Here is a 25,067-nt window from a genome sequence, read left to right as displayed (position 1 = left end):
GTAATTTTTTAAAAATAAGAGTCCCAGAGAACATATTATTATTCCCATTTATAAATTAGGAAGAACACAAGAGATCCACTAGCTAGCAAAGGGTGCTGACGCTGTACCTATGTTTGGGCTTACATTTGTCAATGAAAACCAAGTTCAGAAAGGATACTTAGTGGCTGTTAAATTTCTTTGACAGTGGAACATGAGGTTCTGACATAGGAAACATTCCTCTCTCTTTCAGCTCAACCAGCTTTTCAGAAACAGCAGCATCAAGAGTTATTTTTCCGACTGTCAAGTTTTAGCCTTCAGGTAAGTGCCAGTCCAGTGCCCTGAGGACTTCTTGGTTTCACGCTCGTTATGTAACTGAATATGACCTTAAATTTCTGCTCTCACTACCTCCACCTCTGGTGTAGAATACTGGGATTACAGCCCTGCACCATCAAATCTGGGAAATTACTAATGTATAGAGTCTCTACAGTGTAACAATACAGCCACAAGGAACAGTCATGGGACAACACTCCCCTCTAGTGGTCTGGTCAGGGATAGCAGTGACAATGTACATTCAAAAGCGGAGGAGGCAGATGGCTCAGTAAGTAAAATGGAGACCTGAGCTTGAATCCCTAGAATCCATCTAAAACTTGGCATGGCCTCATGCACCTGTTACCCCAGAGCTGGGCAGGGGAAGAGAAACTTAAAATAATTTCTGTTTCATAATTTCTTGGTTCCTATTTTAGGAAAGACAACCAAAGGGATATAAAATTGTTGCCTAAAAGCTAGCTTTTTAATAAAGCAGGAAGTCCAACCATCTTAGAAACTTAACTGAGTTTGTGAAGCCAACCAGATATGACGGTGTTTGGTAGGAGGGGTCATAGAATCCAGAGAGTAGAACTACGGCAAATACACACCCACATAAAATTGGCAATATTCGAACAAGCACACACACATACACACACGCATGCACACATACACACACACAAATAAACAATAAAAATATTTTTCAATAAGATCGCAGAATCTCGCCTAGGAACCCATGGTACTGCAGACTCCTTGTGACTATGATTCATTGTTGACGGCCTCTGCCAACTTTGCCCATTTAGCAAAGTAATAATAGTGGGTTCATTCATGGGGGCTATGAGTTCCACAACTCTGGATTCTTGGTCAGATTCAAAGTACCAGGCATATGTTTCCTCCTGGGGAGCAAGCAGGTCTTAAATTCAGTTGGAAAGCAATTGTTTACTCCTATACCATTTGTGCCATTATTGAACCCATGAGAAAGTCTTGCCAGACTGATCATAATTGTAGCTCCCAGGGTTAACAGCTGAGTAAGAGTGCTAGTGACCCCCGCCCCAGAATCCTGCATAGCATCTCCCAGTGTTGTGAAAGCTGACGATTAGGGATGAATCTTCCTGGTCAGTTTCAGCTTCATTTCTCATGTCCCATGAAAAAAAGTATATGCTGCCTTCAGCAACAAGGTCTTCGCCTGGCTTTATCTTGTGCAAGCTATTTGTAAGCAACCAACAGCAGTTGTGACCTCATGAAGGCAGTGACAGTTATATCTGGAAAACATATCTCACAGCCCTCCTCCCTGACCTCTAGCTTGTAAAATATTTCTGCCCCATTACACAATAATCACAGAACCTTCAGATGAATATAATACAGAATACTCATTTAGGCCTAGCCACATTTCTAGTATAAAGTAGCAATATGATACAGCTAATACCTGTATCTGAAAGTGCAGGTGCAGAATGTGGACATTGTCGGACAAAATTCTCTGAGAAAGAGAATATATAATAAATGTAGAAAAAGAAACACCCCTCTTCATCCTCTGTGCTTTTTCAGGTCTGTCTCCAACAGCAACCACACAGGGGTAGATTCCCTGTGTAACTTCTCACCATTGGCTCGGCGAGTGGACAGAATTGCTATCTATGAGGAATTCCTTCGGATGACACAGAATGGTACCCAGTTGCTGAATTTCACACTGGACAGGAAGAGTGTCCTTGTGGATGGTAAGGTTCCCTGATCAGGGAAGGCAAGATGATATTCCTAGCCATGGGTTCTTAGCTAGATTTTTTTTTCAGGGAAAATTTATGATGTCTAATTGATTTTAAAATTTGAATTAAAATGCTCAGTGAAGCAAGGGTGGTCAATGGCAATCATTTGTAAATACTATTTTAATTGGACAAAATAGTTAAATTTAAGCAGTGAATTATTACATTATTCTGTCTACTTTTCTTTATTTCTGTCAAGTTTTATTTAAATGAATAGCCAGGCATGATGATGAATGTCTTTAATCTAAGTTCTATGGAGGCAGAGGCAGGTAGATCTCTGTGAGATCAAGGTCAGCCTGGAATAAATGGTGAGTTCCAGGTCAGCTGGGGCATAATTAAATCCTGTCTCAAAAGAACAAAAAAATTTAAAAAGGAGAAAGTAAAGAATGACTGAGGGTTTATCTCAGTGGTATAAAACTATTCTCTCATGCTTAAGACCTTGTATTTATACCCAGCCTCAGATAGTAAAGAAGGCTGGCCAAACAATGTAGGGGACATGCCTTTATTCCCAGCACTCAGGAGGCAGAAGCAGGAGGATCTCTGACTTTGAGGCCAGCCTAGTTTACAGAGTGAGTTCTAAGACAGCTAGGGGCTACACAAAGAAGCCCTGTCTCTAAAAAGCTCAAAATAAATAAGTAAATAAATAAATAAGACATGCTCATGCGTATTCTGTTTTCTTTTATTTCCAGGGTATTCTTCAAACAGGGATGATGATGTGATAAAGAATTCTGGTAAGTTTCGGAGTCATCCATGCCTGGGGTATCATAAGGAGCACCTTCTCTGTAACATTGACACCAAGTGTTGTGTTCAGAGGATCAAGATGAAAGAGGGTCAAACCATGGCAAGGACTGATGAGACCAAGTGGACAGACATTAAGGATTCCGTCATACTGAAAGCCCATACAGGAAGAAATGGGATGTGGGGTCATGTGAAATTGAATCACTAAGCTCTCTCCACAAGATTCATACCCATCCTCAGGCCACACAGGCTCAGGAAGGATTGCCAGAGGGGGCAATAGAGATTCATTCCACTGTTTGTCTTCCCAGGTCTTCCCTTCTGGGCCATCATTCTCATCTGCTTGACAGTACTACTGGTATTCATCACATGCCTGATGTGCTGTTTCCTGGTGAGCAAGGAAGTGTGTGGGGTTGCTGAATTATTAAGAACTTTTAAACAGGCAAGACTCATATAGCACTTTTTTGGTCGAGGATGGTCCTAGGATGTGATAATTATGTCAAATCAATGACAATGTTCTCCAAAATTGATGCTGCTAAGCTTGTTTAAATGCTGTCTATAATGTTTGCATAAAAACACTGCATTCATAAAATAAGGCCCTAGAGTTATACAGTACAACTGTCTATTATACATAAACAAGTCCTTTGCTGGTGATATGATTTATGAACATTTTCTTCTAGATTATATGTGGCTGGTCACTTTAATCTCTCTTTTTTAATTTTACTGTTATTGATAGTTATTTATTTATTTACTTTTATCCCAGGAGGGCTTCAAATTCACTAGGTAGCAAAAAAGGATCTTGAGTTCAAAAACTCCCCCACCTCCCAGTTTCTGCCTCCCAAGTAATGGGATTATAAGCATGTTTTACCATGCCTAGTATCTATTTTATTTCTATTTGGCAGATAATGTGTATTTGTATGATTTACAAAGTATTCATTAAATGACTAAACCAAGTAAATATCCCATCATATCCTTTTGTGTGGTATGAGTCTTACCCTGGATATTTCTGAAATATATATTACATTAACTGTAGTCGAGATGCTCTACAATGGATCTTAAAGTTCTAACATTAGTTATTAGTGAAGTGCACACAGTGATATAGCAAAATGAATAAAACAATAACCAGAAGGCTGATATTAGTAAGTGTTGGCAAAGATTTGAAGTAACAGGAACTCTTACTGAGAGCTAGCAGAATGTAGGTTGATCATTTCTTTGAGAGTTACTTGCCATAGGACACAACCATCCCAATCCTATTAATTTATGCAAGAAAAATGAACATGCCTTTCTACAAGACCTGTACAAGGTAAAGCCAGACAAAATTCCGGCACTGAAACGGGGAGGGAGATACAAAGTTGCAGCTTAATCAAGAAGTTCTTTACAATTGATCTTTGCTGGCAAAGGGACAAATGATTTTTCTTCAGTGGGGTGTCATTAGGTATATTAACCACAATCCAGAGCAGGCACCATGAGCAGGAGTAGTTAGCCAACACAAAATGAGCTTCATTGGGATTTTTGAGGTGGAGGGATGGGAAATTTTTGTTTTGTTTTGGCACTCTTTTGTCTTACTGGATTTTCATTTTGATTTTTTTCTTGCTTTTAGAGAGAGAGAAAGCAAAAGATCAGGGAGTGGATTGGGTTAGAAAGATGGAGAAGATCTGAGAGGAGTTAGGGGAGGGAAAACAATCAAAATATATCATATGAAAAAGTTCTTTAGAAGACTATAAAGAAAGAGAGAACACCTATCCAAAGACCTGTACAAAAATGGGCATAATTACCTTTTTAGTCATAGCCAAACCAAAAAGAAGAGAGAATGAATTCAACCTGAAAGTTAAACAAGCTCAGTTTCCATCAAGAGGTACAGCTCAACAATTGAATGCTATTCCATAATTTAAAAAAAAATAGTCAATGGTTAATCTGTAGATACAGAAATCAGCCCTGATTTCTTGAATCATGCAAATGTAATTATGTTTGCAAATGGCAGGGAAGAAAGAATTATGATGAACAGACCACAGAGATAATGAATAGGTACTTTTTCATCCTTTTTCTTAATGATGGTTTAGAGAGTTGTAATAAAAACTCATAATTTATTTCATTCTTTTTGAAACAGAATTTCACAATATAGCCCATGCTAGCATTGAATTAATAGTCTCCCTAACTCAATTTCCTAACTGCTGGGAGTAGAGACACATACTGCTATGCTGCACTAAGTCATTCCCTTTAAATGTGTTGACTTTATTGCATGTGAGTTATTTCCCTTTTAAGCTAAAAGAATGACAGTGGGGAAGCAGCACAGAAATCAAGCTGAGAATGAGATGAGAAAACAATATTTAGAAAAAATGTATAAATAAGTAGAATAGTGCTGGATAGTTAGAAATATATAGAGAGATATATGATGAATAGATGGTTGACAGATGCTAACTGACAGAAGGCTACACAGATGGTTGATAGTAGCTATATAGATAACAAAGAATATACTACTAATACACAATAGATAGATGATAGAATCATAAATGATTGCAAGTTGATAGATAATACAAAAGCAACTGATGTTGCAAGTAGAGACTAGATTATTGATGCATGACAATTTTATACATGATTGATAGCTAACTATTTAATTAATATTAATAAATTAATTCGGAAGGAGCTATATGGGTGAATTAATAAGACTAGAAAGGGGAAAAGGGTGTTTAAAGGGAGAAACCTAAACAGAAAAAGGAAGAAGAGTCATATAAGAAATATCAGCCTCTGGTTTTAGTCATGTTTTTATTCCTGATTTCTCCCCTACCTGGCTGGCTGGCTAATTCATTCTTATGACTTCACATGACTCTCACAGGTGACTGTCTGCAGAAGAAAAAAGGAGGGAGACTACCAGGTTCAACGTCACCGCCTAGGTTATTACCTGCCTCACCTAGACCTGAGGAAGCTCCCGTGACTCCACCTGCCAGCAGTACCTTTCCCCTAGCAGGGTCCAAAGAATAAATAAACCACATGTGTCAGATTCAGCACCTGTGATTTTCTTGACTTGATCCTTGAGGAGATCCCTGGAGATAAGAAATGATCCTCCTTTGTTAAGTCCTGGTGGAGACACTTGGTTGTGTTCTGTGGCCTCATGGTATCCCATTCTTCAAGCACAATAGAATTTATCAAACTGTTGTATTAGTTACTTTTTGGCAGCTAAAACAAAATATCTGACAACAGCAACATAAAGAAAAGATGTGCCAGGTTCTGTTGATTCCCCATGGAAAATCTTACCCTTTGGGAGGAGTGGATGGGAAATGGGATGAGATGGGGGCAAGAGGGAGTGGAAAGACAGGAGGGAGGGAGAACTGTGGTTGGTTTGTAAAATGAATAAAAATGTAAAATAAAAGAGGGCTTAGTTTGGCTTACAGTTCCAGTGGAACACAGTCAGTTATGATGGAGATAAGGTGGTGGCTGGAGCAGGCACCAAGCTAGTTATATTACACAGACAGTTAAGGAACAGAGAACAAGAAGCAGGGCCATACTATAACATCTCAAAGCCCATCACCCTATAAACCTCTTCTTCCAGCAAGGCTCCATTTCACAACTTTCCCACAACCACCCCCATGTCAGCAGCTGGAGAGACCAAGTGATTAAATATGTGAGACTCTAAGGAACAATATCTACTTTCAAACCACACCAGTATAGAAATTGTCATGGTGTAAAATGAACACACCCCTTCAATGTTGGTGTGCACACTCCTAGTCACACACTGAATGCCTTCCCTTGACTCTAGTGACAGTCATCACACTGATGTGTGTTTCTCTAATTCCTCAACTCCATGAAGGTCTGGCCATCTCAAGTTTCTCTTAAACTTAAATTCTCTGAACTCATCTGCCATAGGATTTCTACCCAAATCCTCTTGGGTCATTTCCCTCTCCCCTTCTGGATCATCCCAAATGGGAAGTAGGTGAAGGAATGAGTGAGTGGGTCAGAAATGACTCCAAAACTAGAGTTAGAACTTGGAACCTGACCACATTATGGAAGATTAACATGGAGGAAAGACAACAGGGAAAATAAAGCCATTTAATTTTTTTTTTATCTTCTTGTGCTGTGAACACAAGTAAGCAGTATAGACTAGCTTCACAACTGTCCTGCTTTGAATTTTCTGGAATACACTGTATGATCTCTACATACTTCTTAGAAATTACATCTATATAATTTATATATGTGTCTGTTTATCTGTGTGTGTCATGCCACTTCTGTGCAGGTACCTGCAGAGGCCAGAAGAGTGTTGGATACCCCAGAAGGGGAGTCACAATGTCCTGTGAGCCACCAGATGTGGATGCTGGAGACTGAGTTTGGGTCTTCAGAAGAGTAGTATACACTCTTAACCTGGCCTCTACACATCTGGAAAATCATAAGTGATGACAGTCAATGGCTAAGAATCAAAATGACAAAACTGGAAACTTCCTTTGGTGTTAGTCTTCCACCCTCAGTCTACTTAAGCAGTCTTTGAGAATACACTCAAAACCATGATAGTTCAAATTCTTATTGATAAGTGTTATACTTATTACAGTTATGCATTAATTAACAACTTCCCAAACAACCATAATTTAATCTTATCTGGACTTATATTTGATCTTATAAAACTTATATAGATGTGATTTTTATTGTGAAATTAACATCACAGGTAAAGATAAAATTTAGCACTTGTTAAACACAACAGATGACAAACTCTGTATATGTTATCTTTTTTATATTCCTGCTGTGGTATAAGTGTCCCTTACAAAATCTGTATGTTAGAAATGCAATCCCCAGGTGTTCTGTAGTTAGTTTCTCTAACTTAAACATTACCTTTAGTTTGAGGGAGCTTCTTAATCCTTAAGAAGTTGGTGGTGCACTGGAGCACTGGACTGAGCTCCCAAGGTCCCAATGAGGAGCAGGAGGGAGAACATGAGCAATGAAGTCAGGACCAGGAGGGGTGCACCCACCCACTGAGACAGTGGGGCTGATCTATTGGGAGCTCACCAAGGCCAGCTGGACTGTGACTGAAAAAGCATGGGATAAAACCGGACTCTCTGAACATGGCGAACAATGAGGGCTGATGAGAAGCCAAGGACAATGGCACGGGGTTTTGATCTTACTTCATGTTCTGGCTTTGTGGGAGCCTAGCCAGTTTGTATATTCACCTTCCTAGACATGGACAGAGGGGGGAGGACCTTGGACTTTCCACAGGGCAGGGAACCCTGACTGCTCTTTGGACTGGAGAGGGAGGGGTAGAGAAGTGGGGGAGGGGGAGAAGGGCGGGAGGAGGGAGAGGGAAATGGGAGGCTAGGAGGAGGCAGAAACTTTTTTTTTTCTTTTTCTCAATAAAAAATTAAAAAAAAAAAGAAGTTGGTGGTGGAAAGATGGTCCACAATTAAGAGCACATACTGCTCATCTGTTCTCTTCCCAGTACCCACATTGGGCGGCTCACAAACCACCTGTAATTCCAGTCACCCTCTTCTAACCTTTGAAAGCACCTGCTTGCACATATATGTACACACATATACAGACACACAAACACATAAATAAAAGTTAATCTTTATTTTAAAAAATGAAGTTGGTGACAGGGAAAGAAAGTTACAAGATTCACTGGACCTATCTCCAAGGATAAAACACAGTAAACAATTGCTGGCCACAGGAGAATACCCATGTAACTGCCTTCAGATTCTGCAGGGATCCTCAAGGCTACAGCTGTCTTGAATAGCAGTCCTCCATCCTGGGGTAGACACTTCTGTGATCAGCTACCTTTACCTGTAAGCAACTCCAGTGGTTCACCAACTAGACTTAGGTGGTTTTGTTTCTTTGGTCTCTCAGGGATGAGTGTTTTTTTTTTTTTTTTCAGGTTTTGCTCCCAAAACTCACAGAGCACCAAGGCAATAGTTTTGAAAGTTGAGAATAGTAAGTGTTCTGATCATGTAGGATCTCTCTATCACCACAAATGGAATCAAATTGCTATTGACAAAGATCTTGTGGGCATTGGTTCTTCTGCCTCCTTTGATTCCAAAAAGGTACTAATCATTTTTCCTCCTTTGTACTTCTACCTTCTACCAGAGAAGGATGATGCAAGAAGCTACACCTCAGATGCAACTACCTTGATATTGGAATGCCCAGCCACCAAAATTGTAAGAGAATAAATTATTAGTTGAGTGGTCTGTGGTTTTGTGTTATAGCAGCATCCCATGGACATAGACAAAGACACCATCCTCAATGGTTTTATTTACTCATAATAGCTAAAGGGACGGAGACTCAAAGACATGAGCTAGCTAGAGCAGGAAGGAAAAGAATTACTTAAATTCAAGGTACTGATATAGACAAACTATCAAAAGAAATAGAAACAGCCTAGTGTAGCAGCACACACATGTAATCCCAGCAGGTAAAAGCTCTTACTCCCAAACTTGAAATCCTGAGTTGATTCCTGGGATTTTCATAGTGGAATGAGTCAACCAATTACCCCAAGCAATTCTCTGACCGTCACATGGGTACCTAGCACCACATGCATGTGCATATACACACTCACACACACACAAAATGTAATAAAAGTTATCTAGAAAACAGACATAAAACTTAAAATGATACTTAGATGAATACCGAAACATTGTATAAATCCAATATATTGTGGCTGGGCAACTTTAGCCTATACCTGTTTATTATAACTATATATAGTCTATATCTATTATCTATATACATGCATACATACATATAATACATACATACAGGGGGAGAGAAAGGGAGTTAGTTAAAATGGCTCACAGGCTGTGGTCCAGTTAGTATACAATGGCTGTCAATTAATGGAAGGCCCAAGAATTCAGTACTTGTTCAGTCTACAAAGCTGAACATCTCAGCTGGTCTTCAGTATATGTCAGAATCCTGAAGAAATGAGCTCTAATGCCAGTGAAGGAATGGAATTGATAGTGAAAGCAAGAACAAGCAAAGAGAGAAGCAAACTTCCTTCTTCCAAGTCTTTCCAAGGGCTGCCAGCAGAAGGTGTGGCCCACATTAAAGGTTGATTTTCTGACTTGAGAAAATCTGGATTAAAGGTGTATCTTCCCAGAGATCCAGAATAAAAGTGGGTTTTCCCTGCAAATGACTTAAGAAAAAAAATCCCTCAGAGATGGGCCCAGCTTTTTGTGTTTTAGCTAATTCCATATGTGATCAAGTTAACAGCCAAGAACAAGCCATCACAATCTGTAAGGACAAGGCACTACAGAATTCTATCACTGGTATTAGTTTAATACAAGTGCATTAGTTTACAAATGTATCAGTAATACAAGTAATACACTTGTATTAGTTTAATACACTGATTATCCATTAGCCAGGCAGGAAGTATAGGTGGGACGACCAGACTAAGAGAATTCTGGGAAGAGGAAAGGCAGAGATGCAGTCTTCAGTCAGACACAGAGGAAACAGGATGAGAATATCTCATTGATTAAAAGTACTAAGTCATGCAACTAAACATAGACAAGATTTATGGATTAATTTAAGTTGTAAGAGTCAGTTAATAAACCTGAGCTAATAGGCCAAACAGTTTACAATTAACATAAGCTTCTGTGTGTTTCTTTGGGACTGAATGGCTGCAGGACTGGGTGGGACAGAAACTTCTGTCCACACATACATAATAACTCCTGTTGACCTTAAGCAAAACATAAGATTGACATAAAAAGAAATATGCAAACTGGGGGAACAGTCTAGTGGGTAAATGAAGCACAATTAATAAAGACTCAGAGAAATTGTGGTTCAACCTGAAGACCCAAAAAGCAAAACAGCCAGCCACTGGCTCTTACCCTGACCTCAGTCTAAAATAGTCATCCTGCCTCCAGAAATCTCAGAATGAGACTGTGTCTACAAGCTGTCCATCCTGTGTTATAATCCTCTCTAGGTCTGGGATTAAAGGCATACACCACTGGGAATAAAGGCATGCATCACTGGTTTCTATGGCAACTAGTATGGTTACTGGGATTAAAGGTGTGTGTTACCCCTACCTGGTTGTAAGGTTGACAAGTGTTTTCCCAATCCCCAGGCAAGCTTCATTTATTAAAATACAATTGAAATGACAATACAGGTAAATGCTTGCTGAGCAGACATGGAGTTTAAACTCCACAATCTGGACACAGTGTCATGTATCTAAAATCCCAGCACTCCTGGGATAAGACAGGGACAAGAGACTCCATGGAAGCTCATGGGCTTGAAATCCTTCTCAAATAAGGTTTTCACCTTATTTGAGGATCAATGCATGAATTTGTCCTCTGACTTGTTCTGTGGCATACAACTAACACACACACACACACACAGTGGGAGGTGATTGACTTCATGGTATAGCTATATGTAGTCTTTGGAAAGAAAGATATATGAAAACAGGTAATAGAATGATTGTGACTGTGGGCAGGACTGAGCATGGACAGATGCAGATTAATGAGCACAAAACTGAAGTTATGTAGAAAAACTATGTCCAGGCTCTAATGTGCAGAATAGGATTCCAGTGAGAAACATCATGCTATATAATTGAAATTGACTAAGCCAGTTGCTGTGTGTTGGTACTACCCATAAGATCATTAACTTTGAGAAATAGCATGAGGTAGTCATCTGCATTGTCAACTTAACTGGCTCCAGAGTTACCTAGAAGACACAATTCTGAACATGTCTGTGAGACTATTTTCAGAGTTTAATTGAGGAAAGAAGGTCCATCCTAAACATGAGTGGTACCATCTAATGGCCTGAGATCTCAGACTGAATAAGAAGAAAATAAATAGGAGGAAATGAGTAGAAACCCAACATTGTCTGTTTCCAGACTGCAAATACAATGTGAGAAGCTGTCTCATATTCCTGCTGGCAAGCCTTCAGACTGCCCCCTCAAACTATGAAGCAAACTAACCTCTTTTCTCAAGTTGACTTGACATGTATTTCATTAGTAATTATAAAAGTAATACAAGTTAATTTGTAAAAGTCTTCTTACTATATATGCACATCAAAACACTGTATCATATACCTTTACACAGAAAAGCATAGTCCTCCCTGCATCAAGGAACTTTTCTTTTACAGCAGACACACCATTACAGAAAACCACAACCAATCAAAATGCAGAGTTGTGAGTTCAGTCCCAATGGATACACATATAACATAACCCCTGAACCTAAGGTTTAGGGATCATTGCTAAGAAGGGGCAAAAAGACTGAGACTGTGCATTCTGAGAATGTCAGAAGGCAAAAATACTTTTTAAGCACTACTAATGAAATGCAAGACTATTGGGTATCTAGTAAATGATGGCTTAGTAGTTAAGAGTACTTTATGTTCTTCCAGAGGACCTGGGTTTGTTTCCCGGAACCTATATGGCAGCACCCAACTGTCTATAACTCAAGTTCCAGGGGAACCAATAACCTTTTTTGGCCTCCATGGACACCAAACCTGCATACTGTTCATAGACATACATACAGGTAAAACACTCATGTACATAAACATTTTTTTAAATAAAATGGTGAGTGAATATAGGACTATAAAGAACTTAAAAAAATATTTTCTCATCTCAATTCTCATCTTAAAAATAATTACTGGGGCTAGAGATTTGGTTCAATATTTAAGATCATTTAAAACTCTCACAGCGGGCCCAAGTTTGGTTACCAACACCGGTGTATGATGGCTTACAACTGCCTATAGCTACAGCTCCAAGGAATACAAAACCTTCTGGTCACTTCATGCACCTCTTCTCATGTGCACAAAGCAATACATAGACATACATAATTAAAAATAATTTGCTATGTATATGCTTTCATCTATGTCTATGTATTGTGTGTGTACCTGGTTTCTGTGGAGATCAAAAGAGAACAATGGATCCCCTTGGAATTGAAATTACAGATAGGCGTAACCTGATATGTAGATGTGGGGGAATTATACTTGGCCAGTGGACTTCATCATAGAGCCATCTCTCCAGTCCCCAAAATGATTTTAAAAAATAATTATTACTGGCTGGGTGATGTAGGTCTATGGTAGAGTATCCACCTGATATGAGCAGAAAGTTGGGTTTGACCTTTAGTACAGAGAAAGAGGTGGGTAGAGTAAGAGAAAAATAATAATTATCATTTATATTTTTTGCATTGCACAAATATTTTAATGAAGTGTTGTCAAGTTTAAAGTTTGAACATCTCAAAATAACAACAAAAGACACTGCAAAGAAGTGTTAAAACAATTCTGCATTTTATCTGCAGTATCTTCTCCCCAGCTCCCCCTCCCTGTATTTATAAGGTTGCCTTCTTTGACCCCCTCACTTTCTCTGCCTCGTTTGCTAGCCTGTGTGCAATCATGGCAACTGCCAGTCTTTCTCTTGCTCTTTTCACTTTCTTTTCCTGTTTGCTAATATCTTCTTCAGTGACGAGAAATTGATTGTAAAGGCTCTGTGGGATACCTGCTTCTGGAATCGTCTCTGCCAAATGTGAAGATGACTCGTGGGTGGACCTACAGTCAACACTGTTGGCTTGAGTCTCTGAAACAGACGCATCTGTGCCTCCAGGTCTGAGATCTTGCAAAGCTTTGGCAAGATCTGAGGTGCTCAAAAGTTTTCCTGCACTGCTGTAGGCCTGGAGTCCTTGCAGTCTCTTCTGCCAGCAGGCTTGTTGGGGCTTGACCAAGGTCTCCTCCCACTGATGATATCTTACCTCATTGCCCAGATGGGATGTGATTCTAGTGACTGGCCTCTTGAATGTGTAATTGGACATCCTCAAGGGGATTGAGTCGGGTAAACAAGGCTTTGGCTTTGATAGGTTTTCCCAGTCACACTGCTTCCTCTGTGAAGTCTTGCCCATCTGACTCCTTTCTTAACCCTATAAGTCATAAAATTGGATAAATTTAATGAAGGCTGTCTCCTTGTATTATCCATGTGATACTTACCAATTATAAATGCTGCTTTTAACTTCCACCTTCCCTCTCTCCCTCTGGTAATAAGTTTGGAACATCATTGAACAGAGCTAAGTTGAGCACAAAAAGCTCAAAATCTAAATTCTCCAAACACTTGGCAAAACTCCCTCCTTGCTTGAGTGTATTTTTCTTCTTTCTGGATGCACAGCCAACTGCTTGAGACCTCACATTCCCTCTCCTGATACACAGTCCCCAGTCTTCCTCTAAGTCTCAATTCTGCCATTCTTCTGTGTTGTTTGATGATGGATTTGTTATGAACCACTTGATTTTCATAGCTTCTTTAATATTTAAATAAACAGTGAAATTAGATCCTAAGAGCCCAAGGTTGTGAAAGAATGCTATAGAACAGCATTTCCTGGACACAACAGGGTCACTGCAATCAAGAACTCACAGACGCTCTAATTACTTGGCACAAAACCTGTACAAGGTCAGGCCAGCCAACATTCCAACACAGCTGTGCTAGAAGCTCAGGGCACTGATGGCTGCCGAGGGAAGAACAGTGAGTTTTCTTCAGGTATGTGGCCTCTGATGGGTTGCTCCAGTGGATGGCCCTATATCCATGCACATACTGGAAGAACTAATAGCTTTCAGTCGGTTGGAAAAGGACATGGAGTTGGAAGGGAGAAGTGATAAGGATATTTGGATGAAGCTGGGGGTAAATGAAGCATGATATGATTGATACATTTCCTGCATGTATGAAACTTTCAAAGAATAAATACATATTTTTAAAAATTAATAGCAAAACTACCAACAATATCACTACAAAACCTGAGACATTAATCAACCCAAAAGGTCATGTTCAAAATAAGTAATTTAGAAAACCTATTCACAGCAGAGCAGAAAATAAAAAGAAAGAAGAAAGAAGGACAGAAGGAAGGAAGGAAGGAAGGAAAGAAAGAAAGAAAGAAGGGAAGAAAGAAAGAAAGAAAGAAAGAAAGAAAGAAAGAAAGAAAGAAAGAAAGAAAGAAAGAAAGAAATTTGATTTCTAGTGGGTTTTGCTGGGTCTTACGTAACACATAGTACATGGCACAGCACATAAATATTTCCCAAGAACAAAGTTGACTCTGGAATACTTAGCTCCCTTATTTATCTACTAATTTTTATTAATGTACATTAACTGCACAAAGGGTTATCACTGTAGCATTTCCATATTCACAAATAATGTGCTTTGATCATCGCCACCACTGCTATTGCTCTTTAGTATTTAGCAGCCTTTTCTCCCTCCTCCTCTTCCCGCTTCCCTTCTACACCTCTCATGTTTCCCCTTTCGTGTTATATTCTTTTTATTTAAAACACACCTCCCATGTTGAGGTGACTCTGAAGGTAAGGGGCCTTGTTGCTAAACCCGATAACCTGAGCACCGGCTCCCATGAGCTGTCCCTTGACCCCCACATGCTTGGTATGGCAAATATATGCACACACTCCTCACACTCAAAAGAACACAAATATCAAAAGTACTTTAAATAGTTCCCACATGAGAGGAAACATGGTATTTGTCTTTTCTTTTGGATGTGTATGTGTAAAATGTGTGTGCTTACATCTTTGCATGTGGGTGCACAAGGTCACGTGTGCCTGTGGGGGCTGGAAGTTGATTTATTTATTTATTAAGGCAGGCTCTCTCTTTGAACCAATGAAAGACCAACTCTGGGTAGTCTAGCTAGCCAGCTTGACATGGAGATTCATTATTTCTGCCTCTTCAGTGATGGGATTACAGGTAGCCACCACATTTGCCTGTTTGGTATTTTTGTTTGTTTGGTTTGGTTTGGTTTTTTTCAATGTATTTTATCTTTGAAATTATATTACATCATTTCTCCTTTCCCTTTCCTCCCACTAGGCCCCCATATACCTCTCCTCTCTTTTAATGAAAAAAAACATTTTTCATTAAAATATACATATATTCCTAAATGTTGGCCCGATTTTTATGTGGGTTCTGGAGATTCAAACTCCAATTCTCATAATTGCACAGCAGAACCATCTCCCCAGCCTGGTATTTATCTTCCCAAGCCTAGTTTATTTCACTGAAAATGATGGATGGTCTCTAGTTCTATCCACTGTCCTGCAATTGGCACACTTTCATTCTATTTTATGACTGAGTAACAGTCTGTTGTGTAGGGGCTGACTATAGAGCTCAGTTGGCATAGTGCTTACCTAGCATGCACAAGACCATAGGTTTGATTTCCATAAAACAAAGTGTGGCAATGCAGATTGGTAATGATAGCACCTGGGATATGGAAGAAGGAAAATAAAAAATTTAAGGGCATCCTCAGCTACACAGTGAGTTTGACACAAGCCTGGGCTATATAAAACCCTGTCTCAAAAATAAAAATTTCACTTGTCTATATATGCCACATTTTCTTTATCCATTCATATGATGATGGGCATCTGGGCAGGTTCTACAATGTGACTTCTGAGAAAATTGTTCTTTTAGATTAACATACAAAGTACAAACATTTACAGGAGAGTATGTGTTAGGTTTAAGTCAAGCATTTTAACCATCTCAGCATTTACCATTTCTATCTTGAGAAGCTTCAGATTTCTCTTTCCTAAGTTCATTATAATATATATGAAATATTGTGAATTATAGTCACAATATTAATATAGAATATATTAGGATTATATTCTGCTATAGAATATAAGAACTGATTCTTCCAGTGTAACTTTGGTACCCATTATCCAAGTTCCTTCTTCCTGATCCCACGTCAATACTCAATTTTACAGTCTGTGATTTCAATAATTCCATTGTTATTACTAAAAAATTCTTTCCCTTTTATCTTACATACCTTGTAAAACTTCAACTTAGGAAGAATGTTATCATTACCATGCCATAGCTATTGTTGGTCTTATGATACCTGATGAAAAAACGCACAACGTACTATTTTGGTGCAACTATAAATACACAAATTTGACATTAACATGGCAAAAGGTGTTAGTCTATCAAGTCACTGAATTTACCTTAAGCCTATTTGATACGTTCTGAAGTTTTACTTTTTGTCATTTCCACTTTTAATTCCTCTTTCTGCTGCTGTGATAAAATACTCTGGTAAAAACAATGGATAGGAAAGAGTTCCTATTATAGCTCATCACTGCCAGGAAGTCAAGCAGATGTTTACATACACAGTCAAGAGCAGAGGAATCAAGCCCTCACCCTCCTACACACTCACATTCCCTTACAACTTCCCCAGTACTGCATGGGGAAACTGACTAAGCTGAAGCTGTAGGGGTCTAGTTGACAAACTTACACGTATCTTAGGCTGTGTACATTTCTTCCAATCATGCTTATATTTCCTTTATTTTCCAGTCTGAGATTTTCCCCATCTTCCTGTTTTGTAATCTCATGTCCACAGTATACCAAAAAGTCCCTCAATCTTCAATGTCTTTTTCTAGGGAATTCTTCCTTTGGAATTTAATCATGTTTACATTTCTCTGAACTACATAGAAATCCTTTGTCTAATCTTTTCTGTCCTTTTTTCTTAGCACAAACGTCTCAAGAAGGGACATCTATATTATGTTTTTTTTTTTTTCCAGAGCATCTTACCTCCAACCAGCTCCTCTGACTGCTCGGAACCTTCATGTGCTGTCATCATTCTATGACTCTTTCCCTTGAAAAAGTCACAATGACCTTTTGTTATTAGGATCAAAAGGAAATTTTCATATACTCTTTAAATGGAAAGCACTTGGAGCCTGTCCTGGAACTAGCTCTTGTAGACCAGGCTGGCCTTGAACTCACAAATATCTGCCTGCCTCTGCCTCCCGAGTGCTAGAATTAAAGGGGTGCACCACCACTGCTTGGCTAAACTCTAGTTTCTTATTGGCTAATTCTTACATCTTAATTTAGCCCATTTCTATTAATCTGTGTATCGCCATGTGGCAGTGGCTTACCTGGTAAAATTTCCAGTGTCTGTCTCCAGCAGATCCATGGCGTCTCTCTGACTCTGCCCTTCTTTCTCCCAGCATTCAGTTCTGTCTTCCCTGCCTACCTAAGTTCTTCCCTATCAACCAACCGAAAGCAGTTTCTTTATTAACAAATGAAAGCAACACAAAGACAGAAGGATCTCCTATACCATTTTCCCTTTTTTGTTTAAACAAAAAGGAAGGCTTTAACATTAACATAGTAAAATTACATATAACAAAACAGTTATTAAGCAAGAATTACAGTTACAATAATTATATCTTCTTTATCTTTTATCATAACAAAGGAAAACTATAACTATAAATTTTTCAACTCCATCAAAGACTCCAGAAAAAAATGTAATATTACATAAGTAAACAGGAAGTACATTGTAAGCAACTTCCAAAACTCTAGAAATGACAGCGACATCTTGCTGCCTGGACAGTCACCCAAAGTTTTTCTGTACCACTGGGGCATCCATCGTCAGCCTACAGACCCATAGTGTCCAGAAGATTTTTCCATGAAGCAAGAAATTTTAAGGACAGGTCTGCTTATATTGGCAGTTTACCAGTCACTTTCTTCTGTATACTGCAGAATGTCTCGCAGACTCTTTCATGAAGCAGGAACCCCGAAGAATCATCTCACCTTTAGCCAAGTTTAGCAGTCATTTCTCTTTGGGTTCTGCATGTCCAGTTTTTACAGCATACCATGAAGCCGTCCATGCAGCAGGAAAGAGCAGTTTCTTGCCCAATGGCTAAACAACTCCATAAGGAGTCTCTTCAATGCCCACCATCTAGAAGTAGCTTGGTCCTGCCAGGAGCAAATGTGTCTCATTGTCATGAAAAGTCCTAAGTTATTAAAATATTTTAAATGCCATATTCTGAAGGTCTCTGAAAGATTTGAAGAATATCTATCTAACTGAAATATATCTCTATACATCTAGAAAATCTAAAAAACATGACTATAAGCTTGACTATTATAGATGACTATCTATTAACCTATATTTCTTAATTATACATTACAATTTTAAATGAGCTACACAAACACAATACCTTAATGAAAAACAGAAATGTACAAAAAACAAAATTAACCTTAAATTTGTATCAATAAACCAAGATCTATACCAAAGCAAATTATTTATCTTTATAGCATATCCCCTTTAAATGTAAACAAACAACTATGAACAATATTTGGGAATATGGGCGTAGTTTTGTCCATACTGCTTCCTGCTGTTTGGGGGCGCTGTTATTTCATGGTGTATCTTGTATGCTAGGTTCATCTCAGTCAGTAGTTGGGCAAAGTAATTTTTTGAGGGTGTTTACGGCAACCTTTTAGGAGACCTTGGTCCATGAAACCATATTTGCCTGGAAGCAATCTACAGGTTCTCATCTTCTGTGAAAACAAAAGAAGAACCTCTTTTCCCAAGCAGCATATTCTTAGACCCAAATTCTGAAGTCAAGATACCTTTATAATATACATGCTGGTTTAGCTTATCAGCCCATACAATGAAATATCTCTCTTTACTTAGCTCCTTCACAGTCAAAAAATTCAAAGGAAACATGATAATATATATAATCCAGACTCTGTGAATTTTCCAATTTTATGTGGGTTATTTTTCTTTACTCCTTTTAATCTATGACTATCTTTGCTCTGTCTCTTTAAAGACTTTACTCTTTTTTAAAAGCATTAACTTTATTTTATGACTCTCTGTACTCTTTTTCTTCTCTCTCCCAAGCCTGCATACATTTATTCAACACTGTGACCCATTTAGAGGTCTTTTTATCTGGATTTGTCTTTAATGCATATCCATAATTATTTTCTGATCAGAAATGTTTCTTAAAATGCTAAACAGCTTGGTTTCAGTGGCCCTGGGTGCTGGTTTTGCCTCTCTCAGTCTTTAAATATGGTGGAGATAGTTCACCTCAGCTCTAGGACTATCGGGTGGGAGCCATCCTCACCACCTAAACTCTGGGTAGCACCATGTAGCACATAAACCCTTTTTTTTTTCTGGAGTAAAAACTAAATCTGCCATGCAGTGCACTGAGTGGCCTGAAAATATCTCTGGGTATGGTGGTAGGAATCTGCCATACTCTCCTGCTTGTGCACACCTAGTAGATCTGATCCCACTGCCTGTCCAGGAGGGGAGTGCTGAGCTATGGACATGGTCTCTGTGACTTTCCTCCCAACCACGAGTGGGCACACAAACACCCAGGCCCACAAATGCCATTAAAATGCTCCATAGTGGAAGTTTGTGCTGGCGACATGGCCCAAGAAACTTTGTCTTAAAACAGCATGGCTTTTTTTTCTACTACTGCTGCTGCTGAGTCAGGAAAACCTCTCTTAAAGGAGCTGTGGCATGCAGCCAGCAAACAGCAAGCTGTGTTAAACTCTATATTATTATTTTTTTTTTATCTAGAATTCCTTTTCAAGCCCTCTCAGGTTTTACATGGATTTATTTGACCATGTGGGCACCAACTGTTACAAGGAGCCACTTGTTCGTTCTGACTGCCTGGCTAGCTTAGCCCCAAAGTAAGCACACAGAAACTGTATTAATTAAATCACTGTTTGGCCCATTAGCTCTAGTTGCTTATTGGCTAATTCTTACATCTTAACTTAAGCCATTTCTATTAATTTGTGTATTACCACATGGCAGAAGCTTACTGGGTAAAATTCCCAGTGTCTGTCTCAGGCAGATCCATGGCATCTCTCTGACTCCACCCTTCTTTCTCCCAGCATTCAGTTCTGCCTTCCCTGACTACTTAAATTCTACCCTATCAACCAGCCCAAAGCAATTTCTTCATTAACCAATGAAAGCAACACAAAGACAGAAGGACCTCCTACACCACATATTCTGGCTCCACATAATCCTTGTTAGTCTTTAAATTGCTGTATAGAGGCTGTATAGAATCCTCCTATCTCAGCCTTAACCTCACAAATGAATTATCATACCTAGCATAGTTAGAATTAATATGAATATAGAGAATGTACATCTGATACAATTTACCCCATACACTGACATGTGCTATTAACAGAAAATACGAGCTTAATTTCTAGAATATATTTTTTTAAAAAAATGTAAATAACTATAGAAACAATAATGGCTATATATAAAAACTTGATTGGCTTTTATACTTTCAGCATAAACAAATGATGTCTTTGAGATTAGTTTATTTACCCCGATTTCAATATATTACAATGCACACACATTCTAAGACATCACAGGGTTACATGGCACCTGCTATGGCTTGAATCTGAACTGTCCCCCACAGGCTTATACTTTGAATTCTCAGTTCCCAGTTTATAACAGTATTTTGAAGGCATAGAGACTTTAGCAGGAGGGTCCTTACTAGCAGAAGAAAATCACTAGGAACAGACAATATGAATATTATAACTACCTCTGGTTCCAGATCAGCTGTCTCTGCTTCTTAGTCTGCCCACATGTGTAAAATTGCTGTCTCCCAATCCCAAAGCCAGAGTTCTATCAGGATAGATGGTAATGTTCTGAACCTGTGTTGTAGTAAGGTGCTTTAAACTCTTTGGCTCTTTTCGGGGAGAGGGGAATGCCACCCAGCTCCCAAATGAGTCACATGGAAGCTTATTCTTAGGTGAAAATGCTCAGCCTTAGCTTGGCTTGTTGCTTGTCAGCTTTTACTTAAAAGTTATCTTGTTTACCTTTTGCCTATGGATTTTTCCCATTCTCTTACTTCTGTAAATCTTACTCTTGCCCTGTGGATTGCTGTGTAGCTGGATGGCTGGCCCCTGACGTCCTCCTTCTTCTCTGGCTACTTCTCCCTTTGTTCCGAGATTTTCTCTACATGTTCTCTCTGCCTGACAGCCTGGCCTATCATTTTTCCTGCCTCGCTATTGACTGTTCAGATCTTTATTAGACCATCAGGTGTTCTAGACAGGCACAGCACAGCTTCCCAGACTTAAAATAAGTGTGACATAAACAAAAATAATACCTTAATATAATATTCCCCAACAAACTATAGCTAAATAAACTTTCCTTGCCTTAAATCATCTCTATATTTTAATCTGAGTGATGCAAAATTAATAAATTATTCTATAAATATGCAAAATTTGTTGTTATATTAGCAAAAACAAATTCTATATAAAATAGTATTAATTTTGAACCATAGTATATAATAACTTTTATGTCTACATAATGCTTCAGGTTATTGATCAATCTTATCATTCTAATTGTCTTTTTAAATTTTTGAGAAATAATTAAATATATTTGTGAAATACAATGTGATGGCTTGATGTATTTTCTGTCATGAAATTCTAGTCCTTGTTTTAATTCCTACACTTTATATGGTCCCCCAGTTTTGACGGTAATTCTCCCTCTGGTAACAAGATGGATACAGAGTGCAGAAACAAGGGCAAAAGCTGGGGTTTTTCTACAAGAACGGAAATAACTGGGCAACATAACTGGGGGCCGGTGTGAGTCAGAACACAGATGAGAGAAACAAACGAGAAGGGAGGAAAGAGAGGCAAAGAGAGAGCAAACAGTCACTGAGAAATAAATAACAGAAAGAAGAAATGAAGACAAAAATTGTAAATAGAATGGGAGGAAAGAAGATGGAGACTGAGGAGGAGGAGATGGAGGAGGAAGAGGAACAAGGAGAGTAGGAAGAGGAGATGGAGGAAGACAAAGGACATTCATGACCAGAGAAAGAAAACAATGCAATCTCAGAATAGCTACAGATTATATTTTTGCTTTAAAAATATCGTAAGACCTACAAAACATAAAATATATTGTATGACTCATCCTTGAGTGTCTAGCCCAGTGGTATTACTCTCTTCATGTTGTTGTGTATCCATCACCACCATTCATCTCAAGAACTGTCATTTCACAAACAGGAAACTCTTTTCCTACTGCACACTAACTCTTTATCCCTCTTCCCAGGCTAGGGCATCCACCCTCCTATTTCTACTTCTATAAATTTGGCTGTATTCGTGAGGGCTGTAGGTAGAAACAGATAGCATTTATCCTTTACCACTGGTATACCTTCCTCAACAAAATGTTTCGTTCATGTTGTACTGTATGTCAGAATTCCTTTGCTTTTTAAGGCTGATTCCTATTCCAGCTACACATAATTTTACGTACAGGGTGAAATTGCTGGCAACTCATGGCCCATGCTGGTCCCTGCATAGGTCTCCACTGAGAGCTGCTGATCACTTGCAGGGTATCTCCTAGCACACAGATGATTGCAGTACACATGGAAGAAAGAACAGAACTCCATCTGTGCCTGGAAACTGAAGTTGACATCCTGGCTCCAGTCAGCCCTGCTGCCCACACTCAGCATTGTGGTTCTTGTTTTCATTCCTGGGAATAGAATAAATTCAAGATAAATCCACTTGAGCCAAGAGAACACAGAATGTGAAATGTCTATATATAACAAGGTTGAGGCAATGATCCCCTCAACACAGTCTAGAATTAGTCTGTCTTGCGTAAAAACTCTGTTTTATCAAATTAGCAGATATTGGGCCTGAAAGATAGCTCAGTGGGTAAGAGTTCTTATTTCCAAACCTCACCACATAAGTTCTATCCCTGGGACCCGTATGGTGTAAGGAGAGGACTGAAATTCACAGAATGTCCTCTGACCTCTGCACGCAGACACACACAATAAATATAATGTACTTTTCAATTAACATGTTAATTGCACAAAGGAATGGGTTTATGGCATTCCTTACTATATTTCCCCCTAGATTCCATGTGTGACAGAAAACATATAATATTTTTCTTTGTGAGACTGGTTTATTTCACTTAATATGATTATTTAGAAAAATGATCCCTCCTTGTCCATTCTTTTCTGCAATGACATATTCTTTGTGGCTCTACAGAATCCCACTGTATATATTTACCACATTTAACCCATTCCTCTGTTAATGTGTACACAGGCTGGTACACCATAGCTATTGTGAAGGATGAAGTAATAGGTATAAGTATGCATATATGTCTATAGCATAATAACTTTTTTTGTCAAGTTGACACAAGCTAGAGTTATCTGTGAAGATGAAACCTCAGCTGAGAATATGCCTCCATCAGATTGGCCAGCAGACAAGTCTGTGGGCGCTTTAACATTTATGATTGACATGGGAGAGTCCATACCACTGTGGGCAGTGCTACGCTGGGCAGAAAATCTTAGTTTGTGTGACAGTGTGGGCTGAGCAATCTAAGCAGTGTTCCTCCACACCTGTTTCAATTCCTGCCCAGACTTCTTTCAGTGATGGACTGAGGTCACGATGTGTAGCTAAATAAATCCTTTCCTACTCTAGTGGCTTTTTTGTCAGAATGTTTTATCACAGCAGGGGAAAGTGAACTAGAATACTCTTTGTAGTATATACCCAGTAGTATAGAAGGAGCTTTTATCTTGCTCAGTTAGTACGCCTTTCATCAAGAAAAGAAAATAACACATGTTGTTAAGGATACAGCGTGAATAAAATCTTATACACTGTTTTGGAGACTGTAAAATACACTATGGGAATCAGTTAAGGAAGTTCTTCAAAACATCAGAACTACAACAATCACTTGTTCTAAATATAATAACCCTCCTCCTTCATCCCAGTAATCCCCAGCAATTAGGATCATCCCTACCCAGTGTTCATGCTAAAAGTTTTCTGATCGTGCCTGCAATTATTTTACCACAATTCATTATATATATGCAAAATTATCAAAAAATTAGAATGAATAATAGTGTTGCCTTCAAGTAGCAAGTTGCAGAGAAATATGTACAATGCAATTCTAGTAGGCTGTATAATCATTGAGAACAGACTGAAGAAAGGTTACTGGTAAGTGAGAATGGAGCCTAAAAGTGAGGCAGAGTAAAGTCTCATGCAATAGCCAGCTTTATTCAGGACATCATGTGAGCAAAGTTCGTATGAATTCAAGTTTATACAGTCACAAGGGCAAAGCATGTTCACGTGTGTTTAGGCTGTATACCAGTGGTTCTCAAGCTTCCTAATGCTGTGATCTTTTAATACAATTCCTCATCTTGCGGTGACCTCCCCCACCAAAAAATTATTTCCTTTGCTACTCTATGTAATTTTGCTACTGTTATGACTCATACTGTAAATACCTGTGTTTTCCGATGGTTTTAAGAGACCCACGTGAAAGGGTCCTTCAACCCCCTCCCCCCTACGAGGGGTCGTGACCCACAGGTTGAGAACCGCTGGTGTAGACAATCACAACAATCTGAGCTTGGAAACATTGTCTGAATAGTAAAACAATCTAAAGTAAACCCACTCCTATATACTACGCCTGGGAGGGGCACGAAAGTACATTCTTAGAACAATATTGTGTTTGGACGGCTGAGTTCCAAGAGTCTTGTCCTGTTCTCTTTTCTCACAAGCAACCAGAATTCTCCTTACACAGCTTCATTCATGGTCCTGCAGTACCACCCCTGGGTCTGATCTCTTACCCTACCAAGAACCATAGGACTCACAGTCCCGCATTACCTATACCCAACCATATTCCCATCCCTGCAACTAGCCTC

At 39.0% G+C, this 25,067-nt stretch overlaps 2 protein-coding genes across 2 annotated transcripts in view; one reads left to right on the top strand and one right to left on the bottom strand.

Annotated features, from left to right (window-relative positions):
* The window catches only part of Muc16 (mucin 16, cell surface associated), a 191,987-nt gene extending 186,236 nt beyond the window's left edge, over window positions 1-5,751 (top strand). Inside the window, exons 82-86 of the mRNA XM_057766818.1 lie at window positions 230-297; window positions 1,828-1,994; window positions 2,726-2,767; window positions 3,083-3,162; window positions 5,605-5,751. Of these exons, the coding sequence (XP_057622801.1) occupies window positions 230-297; window positions 1,828-1,994; window positions 2,726-2,767; window positions 3,083-3,162; window positions 5,605-5,703 (456 nt within the window). The 3' untranslated portion in view covers window positions 5,704-5,751. The remainder of the gene's footprint in view (window positions 1-229; window positions 298-1,827; window positions 1,995-2,725; window positions 2,768-3,082; window positions 3,163-5,604) is intronic.
* A 7,237-nt stretch (window positions 5,752-12,988) lies between these two features.
* On the bottom strand, window positions 12,989-13,567 carry Mbd3l1 (methyl-CpG binding domain protein 3 like 1). Its single transcript, XM_057768910.1, has one exon. The coding sequence runs from the start codon at window positions 13,565-13,567 to the stop codon at window positions 13,004-13,006; it is 564 nt and encodes a 187-aa protein (XP_057624893.1). The 3' UTR covers window positions 12,989-13,003.
* Window positions 13,568-25,067: the final 11,500 nt, after the last annotated feature.

This window comes from Chionomys nivalis, chromosome 4 (genome assembly GCF_950005125.1).
Source record: "Chionomys nivalis chromosome 4, mChiNiv1.1, whole genome shotgun sequence".
NCBI lineage: Eukaryota > Metazoa > Chordata > Mammalia > Rodentia > Cricetidae > Chionomys > Chionomys nivalis.
Note: the sequence above shows the minus strand (reverse complement) of the source record. Positions and strands in the feature narration are given on the sequence as shown.

Excerpts from the sequence above, each read along its gene's own strand:
- Mbd3l1 (XM_057768910.1), bottom strand. The coding sequence starts at position 13,567 with ATGGGCAAGACTTCACAGAGGAAGCAGTGTGACTGGGAAAACCTATCA.